The sequence below is a fragment of the Podarcis liolepis genome (assembly GCF_965112155.1).
Source record: "Podarcis liolepis genome assembly, chromosome: 13".
Lineage (NCBI taxonomy): Eukaryota > Metazoa > Chordata > Lepidosauria > Squamata > Lacertidae > Podarcis > Podarcis liolepis.
The window spans coordinates 1066508-1087555 of NC_139573.1; the positions used below are offsets into that span (position 1 = coordinate 1066508).

Consider the following 21048-nt stretch of genomic DNA (forward strand, 5'->3'; position numbering starts at 1 on the left):
CGGTCCTGAAAGACCTCCATTGGCTCCCAGTACATTTCCAAGCACAATTCAAAGTGTTGGTGCTGACCTTGAAAGCCCTAAACGCCCTCAAAGGCCCAGTATAACTGAAGGAGTGTCTCCACCCTCATCCTTCAGCCCTGAGACTGAGGTCCAGTGCCAAAGTCCTTCTGGTGGTTCCCTCCCTGCGAGAAGCCAAGTTACAGGGAACCAGGCAGAGGGCCTTCTCAGCAGTGGCACCCGCCCTGTCAAACGCCCTCCCTTCAGATGTCAACATCTGACATTTATAAGACATCTGAAGGCAGCCCTGTTCAGGGAAGTTTTAAATGTGTGACATTTTAATGTATTTTTAATCTTTCCTGGAAGCCGCCCAGAATGGCTGGGGAAACACAGCCAGATGGGCAAGGTACAAATAATAAATTATTATTATTATTATTACAAGAGAGCCAGTGTAACTAGTACCGTATTTTTTGCTTTATAGGACACACTTTTTCCCCTCCAAAAATGAAGGGGAAGTGTGTGTGTGTCCTATGGAGTGAATGCAGGCTTCAGGAAGCTATCCACAAGCCTGCGGAGCCCAGCGGCAACTCCTGTTGGGCTCCGCAGGCTTGTGGATAGCTGCCTGCAGCCCGAAGCCCGGGGAGCGTGGCGCAGCCTGCAGCCCGAAGCTGCTCTAGCTTCGGGATGGCTGCACAAAGCCAAAACAGTGAGATGGGGCGCTGTGCAGCCCTCCGTCTCGCTGTTCTAGCTTTGGGATGGCTGCGCAAAGCCTCCGCAGGGCAGTGGGGTGCGCTTCAAAGGCTTCAGCGATCTTTGAGGTTGGCGGTGGGGGAAAACAGAGCTTCCCCCCACCGCCAGCCCCACAAGCTCGGGGGGCACGCAGCCTTTGCGCTGTTCCCCGACCTGCTCTTGAACGCACCTTGTTTTTGAGGGGGAGAACAAGGAAAAAAAATATCCCCCCCCCCCCGTTCTCCCCCTCCTATGGTCCGGTGCGTCCTATAGAGTGAACAATAATATCAGATAGCAACTTGTTTGTCTAGTCTATACCTAAGCTATTTCGTTTTCTTGATTTAGGACGGTGGATGGCCAAGAAAGGCAACAGCGCTGCAGAAACTCAAGGCACCGTTCGGTGGGTTTCCTGACCCAACGTTACGCGGCATATTAAGATAAAACAGAGCCTGCACATCTGCAGGAACTGAAGCCTTTCATCCTCTGTGGCCCAGGCAGGGAATCTGCTGAAATCACCAAATAAGCAGAAAATGACAACATGTGATCATTCACCCTTCCAGGTGTGGTGCAGCCTCAAGGTCCAGGATCGAACCCGCAGCATCTCCACGTGCATCTTGCTGCGCTCCTCTGCCCTGCTAGCTCTAGGGTCCAGCAAGCGCCAAGAGGGAGGAGGGGGGAGAGAAGCACAGTTGGTACAGTCCACGTCCTCCTGTTTCGACAAGGGACCCGAGTGCGCCTTCGGTCTCTATGCCAGGCCTTTGAAGCCTGTCTGGGCTACGGAGGGTTCCTGAAGAAATCAAGGAATGGCGCGGTCTGGCCTGGTCTTCTCTGCCTCTCTCCCCCCGCTCCAGCAAGCAATGGTTCGGCCCGGAGCGGAGGCCTATAAGAAGCGGCCGGACGTCCCTTTTTCCCGCGCGCGAGGGAAGTGGCGGTTGAGGGAGACGCTGAGGGCAGAAAAGCGCGGGAAGAGCGGCGGCGGCTGGAGCGAACCAAGTGAGTCAGGCTGGGGGGGGGAGAGAGATGGGGCTGATATGTGTGGCGGTTGGCGGGGGAGGCGGGAAGCAGAAGGGCGAGGCGAGGCGCGGGCCTGGAGGGGGAGCGAAGGGAGCCGGATTCCCACAGCCTCCGCCGGCTCGTCTCTCCCTCGGAAGAATCCCGGGCCCCCCCCCTCCGCGGAGATGGTATGTCCCGGCTTTTAAAGGCGCCGCAGCGCCGCTGAGGGGGAAGAAAGCGCTTCCTTCGAAGGCCTCTGGCGGCGGAGGCTCAATAACGCCGCGGGACTAGAAATAGAGAAGCCCGGCGGTGAGAAGTCAAGGCCCCGCTGCGCGCCCCGTTTCCCTTCCCCTGCCGGCCCCTGAGGGAGCTCCTCCTCTCGCGAGAACGGGCCTCTTCGCGCGTGGTCTTAGTGGGGGGGGCGCAGAGGCCGGCAATGGCCGCGTAGCCTCGCGAGGAGGCGGTGTTGGTTGGCCTTGAGGGGGGCAGGTAAGCAACGGCCACCCCGTCACTTTTCGACAGGGAGCGGGGATGTTTTGCAAAGGCACACGGTGCGCAGGAGCTCTTCTCCCTTTTTTTTCCCTAGAGAAGAAAGCGTGGAGGTAAATAATAATAATTTTAATAATAATTTATACCCCGCCCATCTGGCTGGGTTTCCCCAGCCACTCTGCGTGGCTCCCAACAGAATATGAAAATACAATAACCTATTAAACATTAAAAGCTTCCCTAAGCAGGGCTGCCTTCAGATGTCTTCTAAAAGTCTGGTAGTTGTTTTTCTCTTTGACATCTGGTGGGAGGCCGTTCCACAGGGCGGGAGCCACCATCGAGAAGGCCCTCTGCCTGGGTCCCTGTAACTTGGCCCTCAGCAGTACCTCAGGTTAAGTACTTAATTCATTCCAGAAGTCCATTCTTAACCTGAAACTGTTCTTATCCTGATGCACCACTTTAGCTAATGGGGCCTCCCGCTGGAGCATGATTTCTGTTCTCATCCTGAAGCAAAGTTCTTAACCCGAGGTACCATTTCTGGGTTAGCAGAGTCTGTAACCTGAAGCGTCTGTAACCCAAGGTACCACTGTACAGGATGAGGTTTGGTGAGAAAGAAGCCATAGAGCAGGCCCTTTACAAACAGCCAGGCTTATTAAAATGCAGTATGCTGAGCTGCAGGAAATGCTAGTTCCTCTGGGGTCTGGGTAAAAGGCGGGTCTACACAGATCCTCATGGATCCTCCACTTTTTTATAAATAACTCCAACAAATGCAGTGTCAAATCACACCTGGAAGGCACGCCTACAAACTGGACTATAAAAAACGTGGATCCAACACTTTGCCACGTTGCAGCACCACAAAAACATGGATCTGAGGCATGGATCCTCATGAATTCATATGATTTTTATATTGAAACAAAGTAAAAACACCATGATACTGTAGACCACTTCTTAGTCTGTAGGCAGAACCAACAAAATCACGCATCCTCATGAATTTTGCACTAGATCAGCCCAAAGTCACCACTAGATCAAATATCATGGCCATGGGCACAGCATCCACCACAAAAATCACAGATCCATGGCTTCCTGGCGACACTGTGGCCCAAAAACATGGTTTTGAAGCACGGGTCCTCACCCTTTTTGCATTGGGCCAACCCAAACTCACCGTCAAATCACACATCATAGCCAGGGGCACAGCCTACACCACAAAAAACTCAGATCCACGCCTGCCTGGCCATACCGTGGCCCAAAAACATGGTTCCGAAGCATGGATCCTCATGATTTTTGAACTAGATCAGCCCAAAGTCAATATCAGATCAAACATCATGGCCATGAGCACAGCATCCACCACAAAAATCACGGATCCACGGCTTTCTGGCGACACTGTGGCCCAAAAACCTGGTTCCGAAGCATGGATCCTCATGATTTTTGCACTAGATCAGCCCAAAGTCACCATCAGATCAAACATCATGGCCATGAGCACAGCATGCAACACAAAAATCACGCATTCCTGGCAACACCGTAGCCAAAAAACGTGGTTTTGAAGCACAGATCCTCATGGATCCTCACGCTTTTTGCATTGGGCCACCCCTAAATCACCGTCAAATCACACGTCATGGCCAGGGGCACAGCTTGCACCGCAAAAAACTCAGATCCACGGCTCCCTGGTCATACCGTGGCCCAAAGACGTGGTTTCGAAGCATGGATCCTCACGCATTTTCCATTGAGCTACTCCAAACTGACCGTCAAATCACACATCATGTCCATGGGCACAGCCTGCACCACGAAGAACTCGGATCCATGGCTTCCTGACCACTCCATGGCTCAAAAACGTGGTTTTGAATCATGGATCCTCATGCTTTTTGCATTGGGCCACACCCAAATCACCATCAAATCACACATCATGTCCAAGGGCACAGCCTGCACCACAGAAAACTTGGATCCACGGTTATCTGGCCATGCCATGGACCAAAAACGTGGTTCCGAACCACAGATCCTCATGGATCCTCACACTTTTTGTATTTGGCCAACCCAAACTTGCCGTCAAATCACACATGGCGAGGGGCACAGCCTGCACCACAAAAAACTTGGATCCATGGCTTCCTGGCCACTTCCTGGCCCAAAAACGTGGTTTTGAACCACGGATCCTCATGGATCTTCATGCTTTTTGCATTGGGCCAACCCAAACTCAACATCAAATCACACGTCATGTCCATGGGCACAGCCTGCGCCACAAAAAACTAGGATCCACAGCTTCCTGGCAACGTCATGGCCCCAAAACGTGGTTTTGAAGCACGGATCCTCATGGATCATCACACTTTTTGCATTGGGGAACCCCAATTTCACCCTTTATTCAAATATCTTGTACATAACCACAGATCTGACCACAAACATCATGGATCTACTGCTTCATGGCCCTGGCCAGATGCTACCCTGGATATATTGGCCAATTTTTAGGTGGGTGTGCTGGGATGGAGGAAATGGAGTCGGCTGAATATCCATTAAAGATGGGCATCCAGTGGCTGGGCCAGAATGATTTTGGTTTGGTTTGCCAGCTCCCAGCTCTTCATGGGGCACGATAGTCACCTGTAGCCGCCATCAGGAGTCCCGGTGTGATCCTGGATGCTTATATCTCTAAGGAGGCATTGGTCACAAATGTAACCAAATTGGCATTTTTTAATCTATGTCAGGTTAGGTGATCAGTACCATACCTGTCCCTTTCCAACCTAGCCGTGGTGATCCATGCAGTAGTCACCTGCAGACTAGACTACTTTAACTTGCTGTACACCTGAGCCGGGGAATGCAGGGTATAAATGAGAGAGAGAGAGAGAGAGAGAGATATGCAGGGCTACCCTTGAGACTGCTCCAGAAACTCCAAATGGTCTAAAATGCAGATGCATGAGTTCTTACTTGGACTTTGTGGAGAGCCCACATTCAGTTGGTTGTTCATCAGCTGGATTGGCTCCAGGTGGAGTATCGAATCGGATTCAATGTTTTGGTCTAATCTTTAAAGCCCTAAACAGTCTGTGACCTTTCTTATCTGTGGGAATTATCTTCCAATACACCCCCCATGAGTGTGACGCTCATCTGACAGCAACCTACTGGTGGTCCCTGGCCCAAAACCTATCCAGCTGTCCTCAACCAGAGCCAGAGCCTTTTTGGGGGAACGCTTTGTCTAATGAGACCAGGGCTCAGTGCAATCTATCTCAGTTCTCTCACTTGTCATGGTGAGTGGGCTTGCACATTCCTATGACCCTTGTGAGCGAAGCCGTTGGGAATCCCGTACTCCCAGCAGGGTCTCCCAAGTTGGTAAGGTCAAAGAAAATTAAATATGCTCAGAGTCCTGTAGTGATTTCATGCTCTTTATTGCAGCTTGTAAAACAGTGACTGAATTTTACCCCAAACCTCAGGCTTTATATACATTATTTACACAATGAGTCCCGTCTGATTGGCTGATTCTGCTTCCCTCCTGGAGCCTGATTGGTCTTTTCCTGCAAGCCAATCAGTTCTTGCATTCTAGGATCCTACTTGCCTATTGTTCTAGGATCCAAGCTTAGTACATAACAGGGAAGGAGCTAGACAAAGAATGATCCAAGAAGTCCTCAACGGCAGAACAAGCGGATGATAACAAGCGATATGTTACAACGCGGGTGAAGGCTGTAGCAGATAGGAATCCACCGATTTGTCGTGGCTACTCCATGCCATCAGAACAGAGCCCTACTGCGAAGGCTGTGCAATGGTCAGCGCGCACTGATCTACACACATAAAACAAATTCACGCACAGGCATCTTCCAAAAACCCAACCCAACCCCCCAAAACCCTCCCCCCATGGCGATCACTAAATGGCTAAGGGGGCAGGAATGTGAAGTGGAGTGGAGGTCATTTGAGGCTGAGTGCTTTCCAGGTGTCTCATAGTCAGTTGGTGATCTTAAGGAGTCAAACCCCTCAGCAGCCTGCACTGAATCAGCTGCTGGAGCTACTGTTATCTTTTCCTGCAGTCTGGGGAACTTTCTTCCCGATCTACTCTTCTGTCTTTTATTTTGCTTCAACTGTGTGAGCTCCAACTGGCAAGGCTGTTGGTTGATTGATTGATTGATTTCTCCATCCAGCCACACTTCCTTTGCGTGCGCTCTGCTAAGCACGGCCCCGGGAGAAAAACAAGCAGCAGATATGCAACGTCTTTCGTGTGAGAGCAGAGGGAGTTCTAAATCAGTCCAGGCAACGTCTTCTATTCTAAGAAGCTTTTATTTACAGCAAGAAGCACTCCATTCCATCAGAACTCAATTCCATCTTGTCTGTCTCCTTTCGCGCTCGGAGCAGAAGAAGAAGTGAAACCAACACAGAGAAACAAAGAAACCTGTGACGTACAGTGTAGCCTCGGTCAAACGCTCCTCCTTCCAGGGCAGAACACAAAGGAGGTTAACTCTTTAATCACCAGGCTCTACAAAGGCTTCCCTGGTTCTGGTGGCATGCCGATAGATTTTGCAGCGGCTATAATATGGTAACAAGTCCTGGATGATGGGCACGCACACAATGTCCTGTACGGACTGTGCATGCATGGCAGACCGTATGGACGTCACACATGCGGCAGCCCGTATGATCGCCAGCAGAGCAGCTTACTGTACGGCCTGTACGGCCATCGCGAGAGGGGCTGCTTGTATGGACGCTACGCGAGCAGCAGCCTGTACAGTCGCCGCAGGAGCAGCTGCCCGTACGGCCCATACGGTCGCTGCGAGAAGGGCTGCCTGTACAGTTGCTGCAAGAGCGGCAGCCCACACGGACGCCGCACAAGCGGCAGCCAGTACAGCGACCGTACTGTCACCCTCCCCCCAGCATGGCACCCCTGGGCACCACCACCCCGCTGCCCCTTCGTATGCCCCTGCAGCCAATCAAATGTACTATGAACAATCTGAAGTCATGCTGGGCACAATTCACCACTAATCCTGTTCTTTTTCTAAAAACACGTGGTGGACTCCAGGAAAGCTGTCAGCAGGCACCATGATGCCCATGGGCACCACGTTGGAGACCCCCTATTTCAAAGTTTGCACTGACAAACTCTGTTGGCAAGAAAACTTTACATTCACAGGTAAGATCATCACAATCTCTGCCTTGGATATTCTTGAAGTTTAGCAGCGTCAAAAATTTCCAGGTGCAGTTCGTCACAGTGGAAGCTATGGATATGAATGTCATTTTAATACAATGTTCTTGCTAATGCAGAACCATTTCAGATAGAGTTTTTATTTCGGTCATTCCATGGACATTGGTGTGATCTTACAATGTAATTTGGTGGAGCCCATTTAACAATCATGACGATCCATGAGGATTAAAGTATTTAATATAGTGTTTGTTCCCTGACTGTGCTCTGTGGTTTTTGTGGTCATTCTGTGGTCATATACATCAGGTGTGATTTGATAGTGATTTCAGGGTGACCAAACATAAAAAACCTAAGGATCCATGGGGATCTGTGCTTCATGAGAATCTTTTTACAGCATGGCAGTGCCCCAATGTGATCTGGCCATGAGCAGCATAGGCGGTTGGGTAATGAATATGGGGCTACCCAGAAAACTGTGGAGCCGTAATTTTTTTAAAAATATATATATTCAGTTTTATAAGGATAGGGAAGTACAGAAAAGGAAAAGGGGGAGGGGATAGATAGATAAGAAATTTAAAAGACCTGTAAAGATTATCAAATCCTACAAAGTACTGATAATAAAATAATAATAATAATAATAATAATAATAATAATAATAATAATAATAATAAAAAATAATAATATATTTGTACCCTGCCCATCTGGTTTCCCCAGCCACTATGGGTGGCTTCCAAAAAAAATGAAATAAAAAAAATTAAAAAGCCACACATTAAAAACGTCCCTAAACATGGCTGTCTTCAGATGACTTCTAAACGTCAGGTAGTTGTTTATCTCTTTGACATCTAATGGGAGGACATTCCACAGGGTGGGCGCCACTATCGAGAAAGCCCTCTGCTGGGTTCCCTGTCACTTTGCTTCTCGCAGTGAGGAACCACCAGAAGCCCCTTGGTGCTGGACATCAGTGTCTGGGCAGAACGATGGGGGTGGAGACGCTCCTTCAGATATACTGGGCCTTTGAGGCCCTTTAGGGCTTTCAAGGTCAGCACCAACACTTTGAATTGTGCTTGGAAACGTACTGAGAGCCAATATAGGTCTTTCAGGACATGTGTTATATGGTTTCGGTGGCCACTCCTAGTCACCAGACTAGCTGCCGCATTCTGGATTAGTTGTAGTTTCCAGGTCACCTTCCAAGGTAGCCCCACGTAGAGTGCATGGCAGTAGTCCAAGCGGGAGATGACTAGAGCATGCACCACTCTGGCGAGAAAGTCCACGGGCAGGAAGGGTCTCAGCCTGTGTACTAGATGGAGCTGACAGACATCTGCCCTGGATACAGAATTGACCTGTGCCTCCATGGACAGCTGTGAGTCCAAAATGACTCCCAGGCTGCACACCTGGTCCTTCAGGGGCACAGTTACGCTATTCAGGACCAGGGAGTCCTTCACCCCAGCCCACCCCCTGTCCCCTGAGAACAGAACTTCCATATTGTCAGGATTCAACCTCAATCCATTAGCTGCCATCCATCCTCCAACCGCCTCCAAGCACTCACACAGGACCTTCACCGCCTTCACTGGTTCTGAGTTGAAAGACAGGTAGAGCTGGGTATCATCCGCATATTGATGGACACCAAGCCCAAACCCCCTGATGATCTCTCCCAGCAGCTTCATGTAGGTGTTAAAAAGTATGGAGGGGAGGACGGAACCCCGAGGCACCCCACAAGTAAGGGCCATGGGGTCTGAACACTCATCCCCCACCACCACTTTCTGGACACAGCCCAGGAGGAAGGGCCATGGAGTGTCCAGGAAGCTGTGGATCCGAGTTTTACGTGGTCCAAGCTGTGATCCTGGCTATGACGCGTGATCTGACGTTGAGTTTGGATTGGCCCAATGAGAAAAGCATGAGGATCCGTGTTTCAAAACCATGGTTTTTTACCACGGTATGGCCAGGAAGCCATGGATCCGAGTTTTCTGTGGTGCAGGCTGTGCCCCTGGAAATAATGTGTGATTTGATGGCGATTTAGGTCTTGCCCAATGCAAAAAGTGTGAGGCTCCATGAGGATCTGTGCTTCAAAACCACGTTTTTGGGCCACAGTTTCACCAGGAAGCCGTGGATCCGTGATTTTTGTGTTGCATGCTGTGCCCCTGGAAATAATGTGTGATTTGATGGTGAGTTAGGGGTGGCCCAATGCAAAAAGCGTTAGGATTCATGAGGATCCGTGCTTCGAAATAACGTTTTTGGTCCATGGTGTTGCCAGATAACCATGGATCCAAGTTTTCAGTGGTTCAGGCTGTGCAAAAAGCGTGAGGTTCCATGGGGATCCGTGCTTCAAAACCAGGAGCAGAACCACTGTATAACAGTGCCCTCAGCTCCCAATTACTCTAGACGGTCCAGAAGGATGTTATGATTGATTGTATCAAAGGCCGCTGAGAGCTCCAGCAGAACTAGGAAACAGCTCTCACCTTTGTCCCTAGCCCGCCTCCGGAGATCATCAACCAGCGCGACCAAGGCAGTTTCAATCCCATGATGAGGCCTGAATCCCGACTGGAAGGGATCCAAATGGTCCACATCCTTCCAGGTGTGCCTGGAGTTGTTCAGCAACCACCCGCTCAATCACCTTGCCCAAGAATGGAAGATTTGAGACTGGGCGATAGTTGGCCCTACTGGCCGGGTCTAAAGATGTTTTTTTAAGAAGCGGTTTAATGACCACCTCTTACAGCAGGTCTGCGAATGCCCCCTCACAGAGGGAAGCATTCACCACCCCGCAGAGCCCATCGCCCAGCCCTTCCCGGTTTGCTTTTATTAGCCAGGATGGGCAAGGATCAAGGAGAAGTGGTTGGTTTCACGTATCCAAGCAGCCTGTCCACATTCTCGGGGGTAACGGATTGAAATTGATTCCATGCAACTTGACCAGACAGAGCTCTAGCACTCTCCCGCCCCAGCCCTGCTCCCACAGTGGTGTCTTCCGAATATGAGCAACTCTACAAAAAAAATTGCAAAAGCATTGCAGGAGATCTTGGGGTCTTTACAAGGCCCTGGTGGTACAGGTGGTTCCGTTAAATTGCAGACCACCTGAAAGAGTCTCCTGCTACTATTTTCTGCAGATGCAATAGAGGCAGTGAAGAAAGTCTTCTTCGCCGTTGCTATCGCCACTTGGTAGGCTCGACGTTGAGCTCTAACCTGTGTCCGGTCAGATTCGGAGTGAGTTTTCTGCCACCAACGCTCTAGCCGTCTCAGCGATTGTTTCATCGCCCTCAGCTCCGAAGAAAAACACGGGGCTGTCCGGGCTCCATGCAATCGGAGAGGGCGCTTCGGAGCCAGATAGTCGATAGCCCTGGTTAACTCTGCATTCCAGCGGGCCACCAGGGAATCGGCTGAAAGGCCATCAACATGGGATAAAGCATCCCCTACCATTTGGATCCATTAAGTGGCGGGGGCGGACCATCCGAATTGGTCCCACCTCCCTGCAGAGAAGAAGGGTCACGGAGAAGTCCAGTTGCACCAGGAAGTGATCTGACCATGGCACTTCTTTTGTTTCACTTTTACTTAGTGTCAGATCACCCACGTTACTAGAGGTGAACACCAGGTCTAAGGCATGTCCGTGACTATGAGTTGGGCCAAACTTATTCAGGGACAGCCCCATGGAGGCCATGCTTTCCACGAAGTCCCAAGCAGCCCTTGTAAGGTGTTGGCATGGATGTTAAAATCCCCTAGGACAACCAAAATAGGTGTCTCCAGGAGAACATCCGCCATGACCTGAAGCAGCTCAGGGAATCCTTGGTGCAGCGGGGAGGTCAGTACACCAAAAGGAATCCTGTACTGCCCCTATTGCCCAACTTCCAGAACATGCACTCAGAAAACTGGGTCTTCCCAATAGGACGCCTGATGCAGGCTAGTGACTTCCTAAAAATCACTGCAAACCCCCCGCCCCATGACCTGGGTTGCTGTGTGTAAGAGAAACCTGGTGGACAAGCAGCAGCTAGGACAGGACCATCTGCTTCATCCAACCAAGTCTCAGCTACACATGCCAGGTCAAGTCCTCCATCCACGACAGGCGTGGATCTGAGTTTTTTGTGGTGCAGGCTGTGCCCCTGGCCATGATGTGTAATTTGACGGTGAGTTTGGGCTGATCTAGTGCAAAAATCATGAGGATCTGTGTTTTTTAACCATGTTTTTGCACCATTGCGGCACCACGAAACAGTGGATGCGTGATTTTTTTGGTTCTGCCTACAGACTAAGAAGTGGTCTACAGTATCATGGTGTTTTATTTTGTTTCGATATAAAAAGCATATGAATTCATGAGGATCCGTGCCTCGGATCCATGTTTTTGTGGTGCTGCAGTGCGGCAAAGTATTGGATCCACCTTTTTTATAGTCCAGTTTGTAGGCGTGCCTTCCAGGTGTGATTTGTCACTGCATTTGTGGAGTTATTTATAAAAAAGTGGAGGATCCATGAGGATACCCGTGTAGATCTGCCTTTTACCCAGACCCGATTGGTCTCAACTAGGGCCAGGGCCTTTTCAGTCCTGGCCCCGATCTGGTGGAACGTTCTGTCACAAGAGACTAGGGCCCTGAGGGACTTGACATCTTTCCGCAGGGCCTGCAAGAGGGAGCTGTTCCACCAGGCCTTTGGCCAAGGCACAGTCTGACCCTTCTGTTTTCCCTCCCCTTATGGTTTTGATCTATGAGCTGCTTTTAAAATGAGACTGCATTTTAAATTGCATTTTAACCTGTGTTTTAAATTGGTTTCCCCCACCCTGTTATATTTTTACTGTAATTTTACTGGTGTTAGCCGCCCTGAGCCCGGCTCTGGCAGGGGAGGGTGGGGTATAAATAAAATTTATTATTATTATTATCAAGGTGCAAGCTCAGACGGTGATTGCTTTGGGGCATGCAGAGAGGGCACACGACGTGCACGGATGGGCAAAATGCTGAACCACAGACCAGCTCCCCCATGCCCTTTCGGCTAGAGGCTCCTGGCACACCCCTCACCCCGTTGCCCACCCATATTTACGTCCCCACCAACGCAGAGCTTTTTCCCTTACAAGACTTGACCTCACGCCACCTGCAACCCTGCAAGGAATATTCCCGCAAACTCTACACCCGGAAAGGCTTCGTTTTAGTTGTGGCACAAAGGCAGGTGGAAACCAGGGTTCCACGTGCTTTATTACCCTGCACCTTTCACACGGCAAATATCTAAACCCCATGCAGAAAGGAAAAGGTCAAATTGCTCTGACTTCTCCAGGGTTCCCTTTCTATGGAACAGCCTTAGGCGAAAGTATAAAAGTAGCAGAATTTCTAAGAGATGCTATGAAACTACGTGGCTATAAAGACAGTGTTTAACCTTATTGCCTTAGAATATCGTTTTATAAGCAGACTCCAATTTTATGCCTTGACTTACAGTGGTGCCTCGCAAGACGGAAAACCCGCTAGACGAAAGGGTTTTCCGTTTTTGAGCTGCTTCGCAAGACGATTTCCCCTATGGGCTTGCTTTGCAAGACGAAAATGTCTTGCAAGTGTTCCGATTTTTTTCCGCTTTCCCTCCCTTTTTCTAAGCCGCTAAGCCGCTAATAGCCTTTTAGCCGCTAATCCGCTAATCCTTTAATAGCCGCTAAGCCTTTAATAGCCGCTAAACCGCTAATAGCGCTAAGCCGCTAATAGGGTTGCTTCACAAGGCGAAAAAACTGCTATACAAAGAGACTCGCGGAACGGATTAATTTTGTCTTGCGAGGCACCACTGTATATACTTTTGTGGACTCTCTGCGTGCCAGTTAAGTTGATTGATTGATTGATTGATTGATTAATGGAAATGGTGTGTACAGACAGGGATGGGGGGAACAAAGACTCCCGCGTGTCTCCCCCCCCAACCGCAACCTTGTGTCCCCTGATGCTGCTTTGGGTCAAGTCTGGGTCCCTCAGTCTAGGTGATGAGAAGCTGCTGGGAGGCCGGGAGGCCGCAAGATTCTTTATGGGCGTCAAAGAGCTCCTTCAGGGCCTCGACGTAGAGAGCATGGAAGCTGTTCACCTCGTCCTCGGTGGGGTGCGAGCGGCGCGGGACCGGGATAGGCTTCCCCACTGCAGGAGGGAGAGAAAGAGGGGTGGTTTGGAGGGGTCTGCTCTGCCCCTCGCCCCCACCCCATGGCAGCCAGGGCCTCCGCACCCCGGCAGCTTTGCACCCTGGCTTGGGATTCAGGGGTGGCTTAAGTGCAGGAATGGAAGGGACCCCAAGGGTCATCCAGCCCAACCCTCTGTAATGCAGGAATCCCTGAATGGTGGCCAACCAACCTCTGCTTAGTAACCTCCAAGGATGAGGAGAAGGAAGTGTGTGTGTGTGTGCGTGCGTGCAATCTCCACTCCCTCCATAGCAAGCCTCATAAAACGAGCCTGCTCATTTGATTCCTGCAGAGGGGTTGGGCTCGATGACCCTTGGGGCTCCCATCCAACTCCACAGGTCTCTGGTTCAGTTCTAGGAGGGGGCGAAAGCACCACAACCTGCTGTTTGTACGATGCAGAAGAGTTTGTGGCTCTTTGCAAGCAGGTTGGTGGGTTGGGATTTTGGGGTGCAGGGAGAAAGCTAAGGAAGGGATGGGGAGCCTGCTGGGTCCTTACCCACCACCGTGAGGGGGACAGCCATGGGCAGGAGCCCCCAAGAGCGGCTGGAGAAGAGACCCCTCCCGCTGAAGAGGCAAGGGGCCAAGCGGGTCAGCTGCTTGAAACCAAGCTGGAAGCGGCGAGCAAAGCTGCCCTCGGGGAAGCGGATCTGTCGGAAAATGTCGTTCTCCCCAAAGGTGTAAACAGGCACCAGGTCAGCCCTGCAAGGAGGAAGAGGAGGAAGAAGGTGTGAGGAGACCCAGAGCTTATAGGGTTAATAGTGTGGGAAGTTAAGTCCTATCACTGGAGGGGGGGTGTTCAAATCCGGGGTTTACACTTTGTTATGTGAGCTGATTTACTTTCTGTTTTGAAAGAGGGAGAGACAGCATGTCACCGTGCTCTCCTGGGTCGTTGATTTATTTTGCTGCTGTACAATAAATCGCTTCTTAGATTAGAAGGAGCTTCGTACAAGGGTTTCTCTGCATGGCTCAGATTCCTACACACACACACACACACACACACACACACACACTATCTGTTATGCTCTGCTGAATCCAAGAGGAGCAGAGCGGCGCATCAGAAGAGTCCTCGACACCAAAGCACTTCAGCTGTTCATAGTCGAAACAGAAGTTCAACAAAACAGGTTATGGCTCATAACTCACAGGTTATGGAGTCAGCCACCCAGGCGATGTGGCAAACTCTTGAGAGGGTCCATCACAGAACCACAGCAGGAGCCAAGATCCATTTCACCAGAAGTTTGTTTGAGCTGAGGCTACGTCCAGGGGACAGCATCAGAGAACATGTGACACAAATGGTGGCTGTGTTTAACCGACTGAGACAGTTAAACGTGAATTTTCCAGAAGATTTGAAAGTTCACATTCTTCTGAGCTCACTAGACAAGAGTTATGACAATTTGTGCCTAACTCTAGAAGCCATGCCCCCTGCCGACCTAACGTTGCAGTTTGTCTCGGGTCGCCTATGTGATGAGGAGGAACATCGGCAGAGAGAGGGGCACGTTGGCCCAGGCAGTCCTGCTTCCAAGAGTGGGGGATAGTGAAAGAGGACAGCGTGAAGGCTTTTGCTACGAGATGTTATCGTTGTGGCTCAGAGACCCACCTGCGTAAACAGTCCCAAGGAAGCTGCACAGAATGCGTCCAAGACCGTTGCCCCAGGCAACCAGATTAGGGGAACGGACCGGTGTGGGAACGTAAGGAAAGGTCCCAGGGGAACGGACAGAGACGCAACGTCACATCATTTGGCGGTTTCCATGGGAACGGTGGGTGATCGACAGCGGAGCCAGTCATCATCTGCTGCCATCTGGTGGCCAAATGCGGAACTGCAGAGCTGTTTCTGAAGGAAAAACAGTCACGCTTGCCGATGGTTCCAAGAGACAGCTGACAACTGTTGGCTCTGTTTTTGTTCCTTTTTTGCAAGCTGAACTGGAAGCATTTGTGGTCCTAGGGATGTAATGCTGTCTATTGTCTGTGTCTTCTTTAGTTAGAGATGGGTTTAAGGTTTGCTTTGAGAATAATGCAGGACTGGAACACTGAACAACATTCAGTGTTGAATGTCAGAACAGGCTATTCTGGAAACATCTCAAGCAGCTAAGGGTAACACTGGGTAAGCACAGGCACAGTGTGCAAATGTTCCCACTCACTATATGTGTCATCATTTGTGGCACAGGAGGATGTCCCACTGCAATTGGGGATATGTGAGAAAAATATCAGGGTGCACTGAGGGATGCAAAATGAAGTCATGTGCCAAGTTCCTAGATTGCAGAGCATGCAAGGAGGCAAAGGTAAAAACGAGCAGTTATCCTAGGTCTGACAGGGTAACCAAGAAACCTTTTGAGATCGTTCATGCAGATATTTTGGCCTTATGCCTTTTTGCAAGTCTGGGTGCAGCTAAATATGTTTTAACCTTGACAGATGACTACTCCAGAAACAGCTGGGTGATACCTCTGAAGGACAAGGGTGAAGCTGCCACCATGCTGAGGGAGTGGGTCACTGCAGTGGAACTCCAATTCTCATTGAGGGTTTGCAGTTTCCAATCAGCGGGGAGTTCACTGGGTCTGCGTTGCAGAATTACTTTCGCCAGAAAGGGATACGTCACAGGTTGACGGTTCCGCATTCACCACAGGAAAAAGGGATGGCAGAAAGGCGGAACAGAACGCTCCAGGAAGCGGTGGAAGCGATGCTTTTTGACTCAGGCTTACCACAACGCTTCTGGGCGGAAGCTTGGGAAATGGCGAATTTCACTCTGAATCGTTCCTATAACTGTTTCCTACACACACACTATCTGTTATACTCTGCTGAAGCCGGGAGGAGCAGAGTTGCGCATCAGAAGAGTGCTGGATGCCAAAGCACTCAGCTGTTCACAGTCGAAATAGATGTTCAGCAGAACAGGTTATGGCTCATAACTCACAGATGGAATGTTGGGTCAGGGAGAGCATGTAATCCAACCAAGAACCTTGCGAGGTAGGCTAGGCTGTGGGAAGTCAGGGACTTTAGCATATGGAATTCACGGCCTGTTATACATTAAGAGAAAACTTAATTGGGGAAAAGAGAAGGTCCCAACAAAGGAGGAGTGGCTTTTGAAAGACGTGGACTAGGCAGAAATAGCAAAGCTCACAGCAAAATTAAGAGATCAGAATGATGAACTTCTTACAGAAGGGTGGAGCCCATTTGTGGATTACTTAAAAAATATTACAGTCAAATGAAATCGCAGACAGGATTCAAGATAAAAGCAGAAGAAGAAAAAAGACAAAATAATTGTACTTATCTTTTTGTAATAGATTAAGATACAGCACAGTAGAAAAGGTTTGAGTAAAAACACTGTAGGTGGAAAGTCCACTTATGGAACAGCGGAAATATTTGTTAGGAAGGTTATTGTGAAAACGTAAGAAAAATGTAATGAGAAATTATAGAGCAAGGAAGGGCAGGGACCTTCCATTCTCGCAATTGCTTCATTGGGGCAGAATCCACCAGGAAGCACTGCCATGCTCATGAGGCCCGAGATATTGCTGACCTGTGCCTAACCCCCCCGGACCCCCCCCTTGCCCCCTCGGTGCCCCTACCCGTGTTGCAGCGCCAAGCGCACAAAGCCCTTCCTCCCCTGAAGGTGGACGCGCTGCTCGCCGGGGACACTGTCCAGCATCTCGGACGCGCCCCCCACCACAATGACCACCGCGTGCCCGGGGGGGCCACTCAGGAGGAAGTCCAGGGACCTTTTGTTGACTGGGACCATCCCTGGAAGTGGGAGAAAGCAAACATTCTTGTGGGTGTGAAACATTTCCTGGGGTTCCCTGCTTTGCAGAGGGTTGGACTAGAGGACCCTCGCGATTCTCCTATAGCTCTGAAAGTCTGTGAGTCTATTAAAGCACAAAGGGGTTGCTGGCAAAGGATCAGCGTGTCTAGAAGTGGTTGGAGGAGAGACGGTGGCTATCAGATTGAGGTTGAATCCTGACAAGACAGAAGTATTGTTTGGGGGGGCAAAGGGGGCGGGCAGGTGTGGGGGACTCCTTGGTCCTGAATGGGACAACTGTGGCCCTGGAGGACAAGGTGCGCAGCCTGGGAGTCATTTTGGACTCACAGCTGCCCATGGAGGCGCAGGTCAATTCTGTGTCCAGGGCGGCTTTCTACCAGCTCCATCTGGGACGCAGGATGAGACCCTCCCTGCCCCTGGACTGTCTGACCAGAGTGGTGCATGCTCTGGTTATCTCCCGCTTGGACTACTGCAATGCACTCTACGTGGGGCTACCGTTGAAGTTGATCCGGAAACTACAACTAATCCAGAATGTGGCAGCTAGACTGGTGACTGGGAACGGCCACCGAGACCATATAACACATGTACTGAAAGACTTACATTGGCTCCCAGTACATTTCTGAGCACAATTCAAAGTGTTGGTGCTGACCTTGAAAGCCCTAAACGGCCTCAGCCCAGTAGACCTGAAGGAGCTTCTCCACCCCCATCGATCAGCCTGGATACTGAGGTCCAGCACCAAGTGCCTTCTGGCAGTTCCCACCCTGCGAGAAGTGAAGCTGCAGGGCAGAGGGCCTTCTCAGTAGTGGCGCCCACCCTGTGGAACGACCTCCCATCAGATGTCAAAGAGAAAAACAATTACTGAATATTACGGCGTATTAGGGTACTGGGCGTATAAGATGACCCCCTAAATTGGCCACTCCACACCGGGAGGAAGCCACCCAGCAAAACCAGCTTAGCATCGCTGGGCAGCTTCCTTCCGGCGCAGAGCCCACTGCCGCTGCCCAGCGAACCCATACCCAGCGTATAAGACGACCTCTGACATTTTAGAGAATTTTCCGGTGTTAAAAAGTCGTCTTATGTGCCAGAATCTGCAGTATCTGACTTTTAGGAGATATCTGAAGGTTTAGGGAAGGTTTTAATGTTTGGTGTTTTATCGTGTCTTTAATATTCTGTTGGAAGCCACCCAGAGTGGCTGGGAAAACTCAGCCAGATGGGCGGGGTATAAATAATAATCATTTTTATCATCATCATCATTTGCACAAAAAAATGCCCCTTTTCATTTGCACAGGAGCGAAGAATGGAAGGGAAAACAGGCATTCTTGCTGGGGAATTCTATTCCGAGGGGCACTGGGAGGGCATTCCTGAGACTGGGGTGGTTCCTCCCATTGGATGGGCCAGGCAGGGTTCTTGAAGATGGTCCTTAGGGGAGGGGCCACCCCACTTCCCCGCCCCCACCATTCCTCGCCCCGTTGGCCTCACCTGAGCTCATCAGGTACTCCCGGTAGACGGGTATGCGGAACTGCCGTGCAAGGAGGGCCAGGCTGGGGCGGAGGCCGGGGAAGGTGCGGGAGAAGCCCGTGGCCTCGGTGCAGAAGACAGAAAAAGCTCCTGCGCAGATGATCCCGTGGGGGTGGGAGCCCAGGACGTAGTTCCGCGTTGGGGGCAGCTCGGCCGTCTTCACCAGCTGCAAGGCAAGAGGGGCAAGTCATTTGGCATTTGGACCCCCACCTGAATGTCACATTCGTGGGCATGCGCAGATTCCATGGCCAGCGGCCTTTGACAACCACCACATCCTCCTTCTCCGTGATCTGGTCTCCAGGGGTTCCAGAGACCCTGGGCATCCTTCAGGAGCCCTGCCAGCCCCCTTCTAATACCTTGATGGGGAAATAATCCCGATGGAGCTCCCAGACTCTCCAGCGCCTCATCCAGTCACAGCAGCGCCCACCTGTGAAGACAAGGGTTCAGGCAGGGGATGGAGTCAGAGAACTGTGGGGTTGGAAGGGGACCCCCAGGGGTCATCCAGCCCAACCCCCTGCAATTCAGGAATCACAGCCGAGGAATCCTTGGCAGGTGACCACCCGACCTCTGCTTAAAAACCTCCACAGTAGGAGATCCTGAGGGTGAGAAATGGCTTAGTCATGTATAATGAGATAAGAATCCAATGTCTTTGTTCAAACCAGGTCTCTCCATGGTACCATGGAGACCTTCTCACCCCTTGCCTTTTCCTGTAAGACCTATTACAGTCATTAAGAGTCGTCAACAGGCTCATCTCAGCTATCTGCCAATCTCCCATCTCCACCACCCTTCTGAGTAATATCCCTCCCCACCTTCTCACTATATAGAAGGGTCCGGCAACTTCTGTTTCAGTGTATCTGAAGAAGTGTGCATGCACACGAAAGCTCATACCAAGAACTAACTTAGTTGGTCTTTAAGGTGCTACTGGAAGGAATTTTTTTATATTCCCTTTTTAAGTTCGCAACGGTAACGTGTGCTCAGGTTCGCTAGAACCTCTATAATCACTCTGGTATTTTCCCCTTTGTTCCCTCTTAAAATACAAGACACGACACAGTCTTTCATAAAAGTATAAAAAGAGTTTACTCACATTCTGTTCACAGTCAGATCCCAGAAGGCAGACAGGCTTAATCTGAAGAAGTGTGCATGCACACGAAAGCTTATACCAAGAACTAACTTAGTTGGTCTTTAAGGTGCTACAGGAAGGAATTTTTTTATTTAGGCTTAATAAAGTAATATACATTTAGAATCTATCTTATAAGAAGACAGTCCCTTTCTCCTCTCTTGGCTGGGAGCCAAGAGGGCATCTTTAGCAGATGTTACTAGAGCGGTCGCAGGTGGCGCTGTGGGTAAAAGCCTCAGTGCCTAGGGCTTGCCGATCGAAAGGTCGGCGGTTCGAATCCCTGCGGTGGGGTGCGCTCCCGTCGTTCGGTCCCAGCGCCTGCCAACCTAGGAGTTCGAAAGCACCTCCGGGTGCAAGTAGATAAATAGGGACCGCTTACCAGCGGGAAGGTAAACAGTGTTTCCGTGTGCGGCTCTGGCTCGCCAGAGCAGCGATGTCACGCTGGCCACGTGACCCGGAAGTGTCTTCGGACAGCGCTGGCCCACGGCCTCTTGAGTGAGATGGGCGCACAACCCTAGAGTCTGGCAAGACTGGCCCGTACGGGCAGGGGTACCTTTACCTTTACTAGAGCGGTGGAAGAGAGGCAAGAGAGAGATGGCTGGTCTGCCCTGTGCTTTTATCATTACCTGCACAGGTGAGGCCACACCCACCTCTGGTCACATGCGGAGGAAGTATGTCCCAGGAAGTTTACCTGCTGACTGGACAAACATCCCTCCCCATGCCTAAACATGTACACTCTAGGAATGTTGTAATTGACTGCTCCTGTGTTTTACATCCCACAAGAGATAAAGAGAAAAGCTTTCTGCCATTGTGTCTTTTATTGGGTATTTTTATTTGTTCATTTCTATATATAGGGTACCTACGATCTACATCTGGGACGCGGGTGGCGCTGTGGATTGAACCACAGAGCCTAGGACTTGCTGATCAGAAGGTTGGTGGTTCGAATCCCTGTGACGGGGTAAGCTCCTGTTGCTCGGTCCCTGCTCCTGCCAACCTAGCAGTTCAAAAGCACACCAAAGTGCAAGTAGATAAATAGGTACCTCTCCAGTGAGAAGGTAAACGGCGTTTCCGTGAGCTGCTCTTGTTCGCCAGACACGGCTTAGTCATGCTGGCGACATGACCCGGAAGCTGTATTCCGGCTCCCTTGGCCAATAAAGCGAGATGAGCACCGCAACCCCAGAGTCATCTGCGACTGGACCTAATAGTCAGGGGTCCCTTTACCTTACGATCTGCATGGACTGCTTGCATGGCTTGAGATGCCTATGAGGTCC

General features: G+C 50.6%; 1 protein-coding gene and 1 long non-coding RNA gene across 5 annotated transcripts in view; both read right to left on the reverse strand.

Annotated features, from left to right (window-relative positions):
• LOC310692147 (2-acylglycerol O-acyltransferase 3-like) overlaps positions 1–21048 on the reverse strand; it is a 53800-nt gene that overhangs the window by 30665 nt on the left and 2087 nt on the right. The window contains exons 4-8 of one of the 4 annotated variants that reach the window (XM_083472761.1): positions 19017–19087; positions 18622–18826; positions 16955–17126; positions 13897–14099; positions 13162–13362 (exon numbers count right to left, since the gene is read on the reverse strand). The exons of the other annotated variants lie outside the window; for them this stretch is intronic. Of the exons in view, the coding sequence (XP_083328887.1) occupies positions 13208–13362; positions 13897–14099; positions 16955–17126; positions 18622–18826; positions 19017–19087 (806 nt within the window). The 3' untranslated portion in view covers positions 13162–13207. The remainder of the gene's footprint in view (positions 1–13161; positions 13363–13896; positions 14100–16954; positions 17127–18621; positions 18827–19016; positions 19088–21048) is intronic. 4 annotated transcript variants of the gene reach the window in all.
• Positions 12613–13146, reverse strand: LOC310692261. The gene is made up of 2 exons (XR_014518691.1): positions 13026–13146; positions 12613–12683 (listed from the first exon to the last, which is right to left on the reverse strand). It is a non-coding gene; the product is annotated as an uncharacterized lncRNA (long non-coding RNA).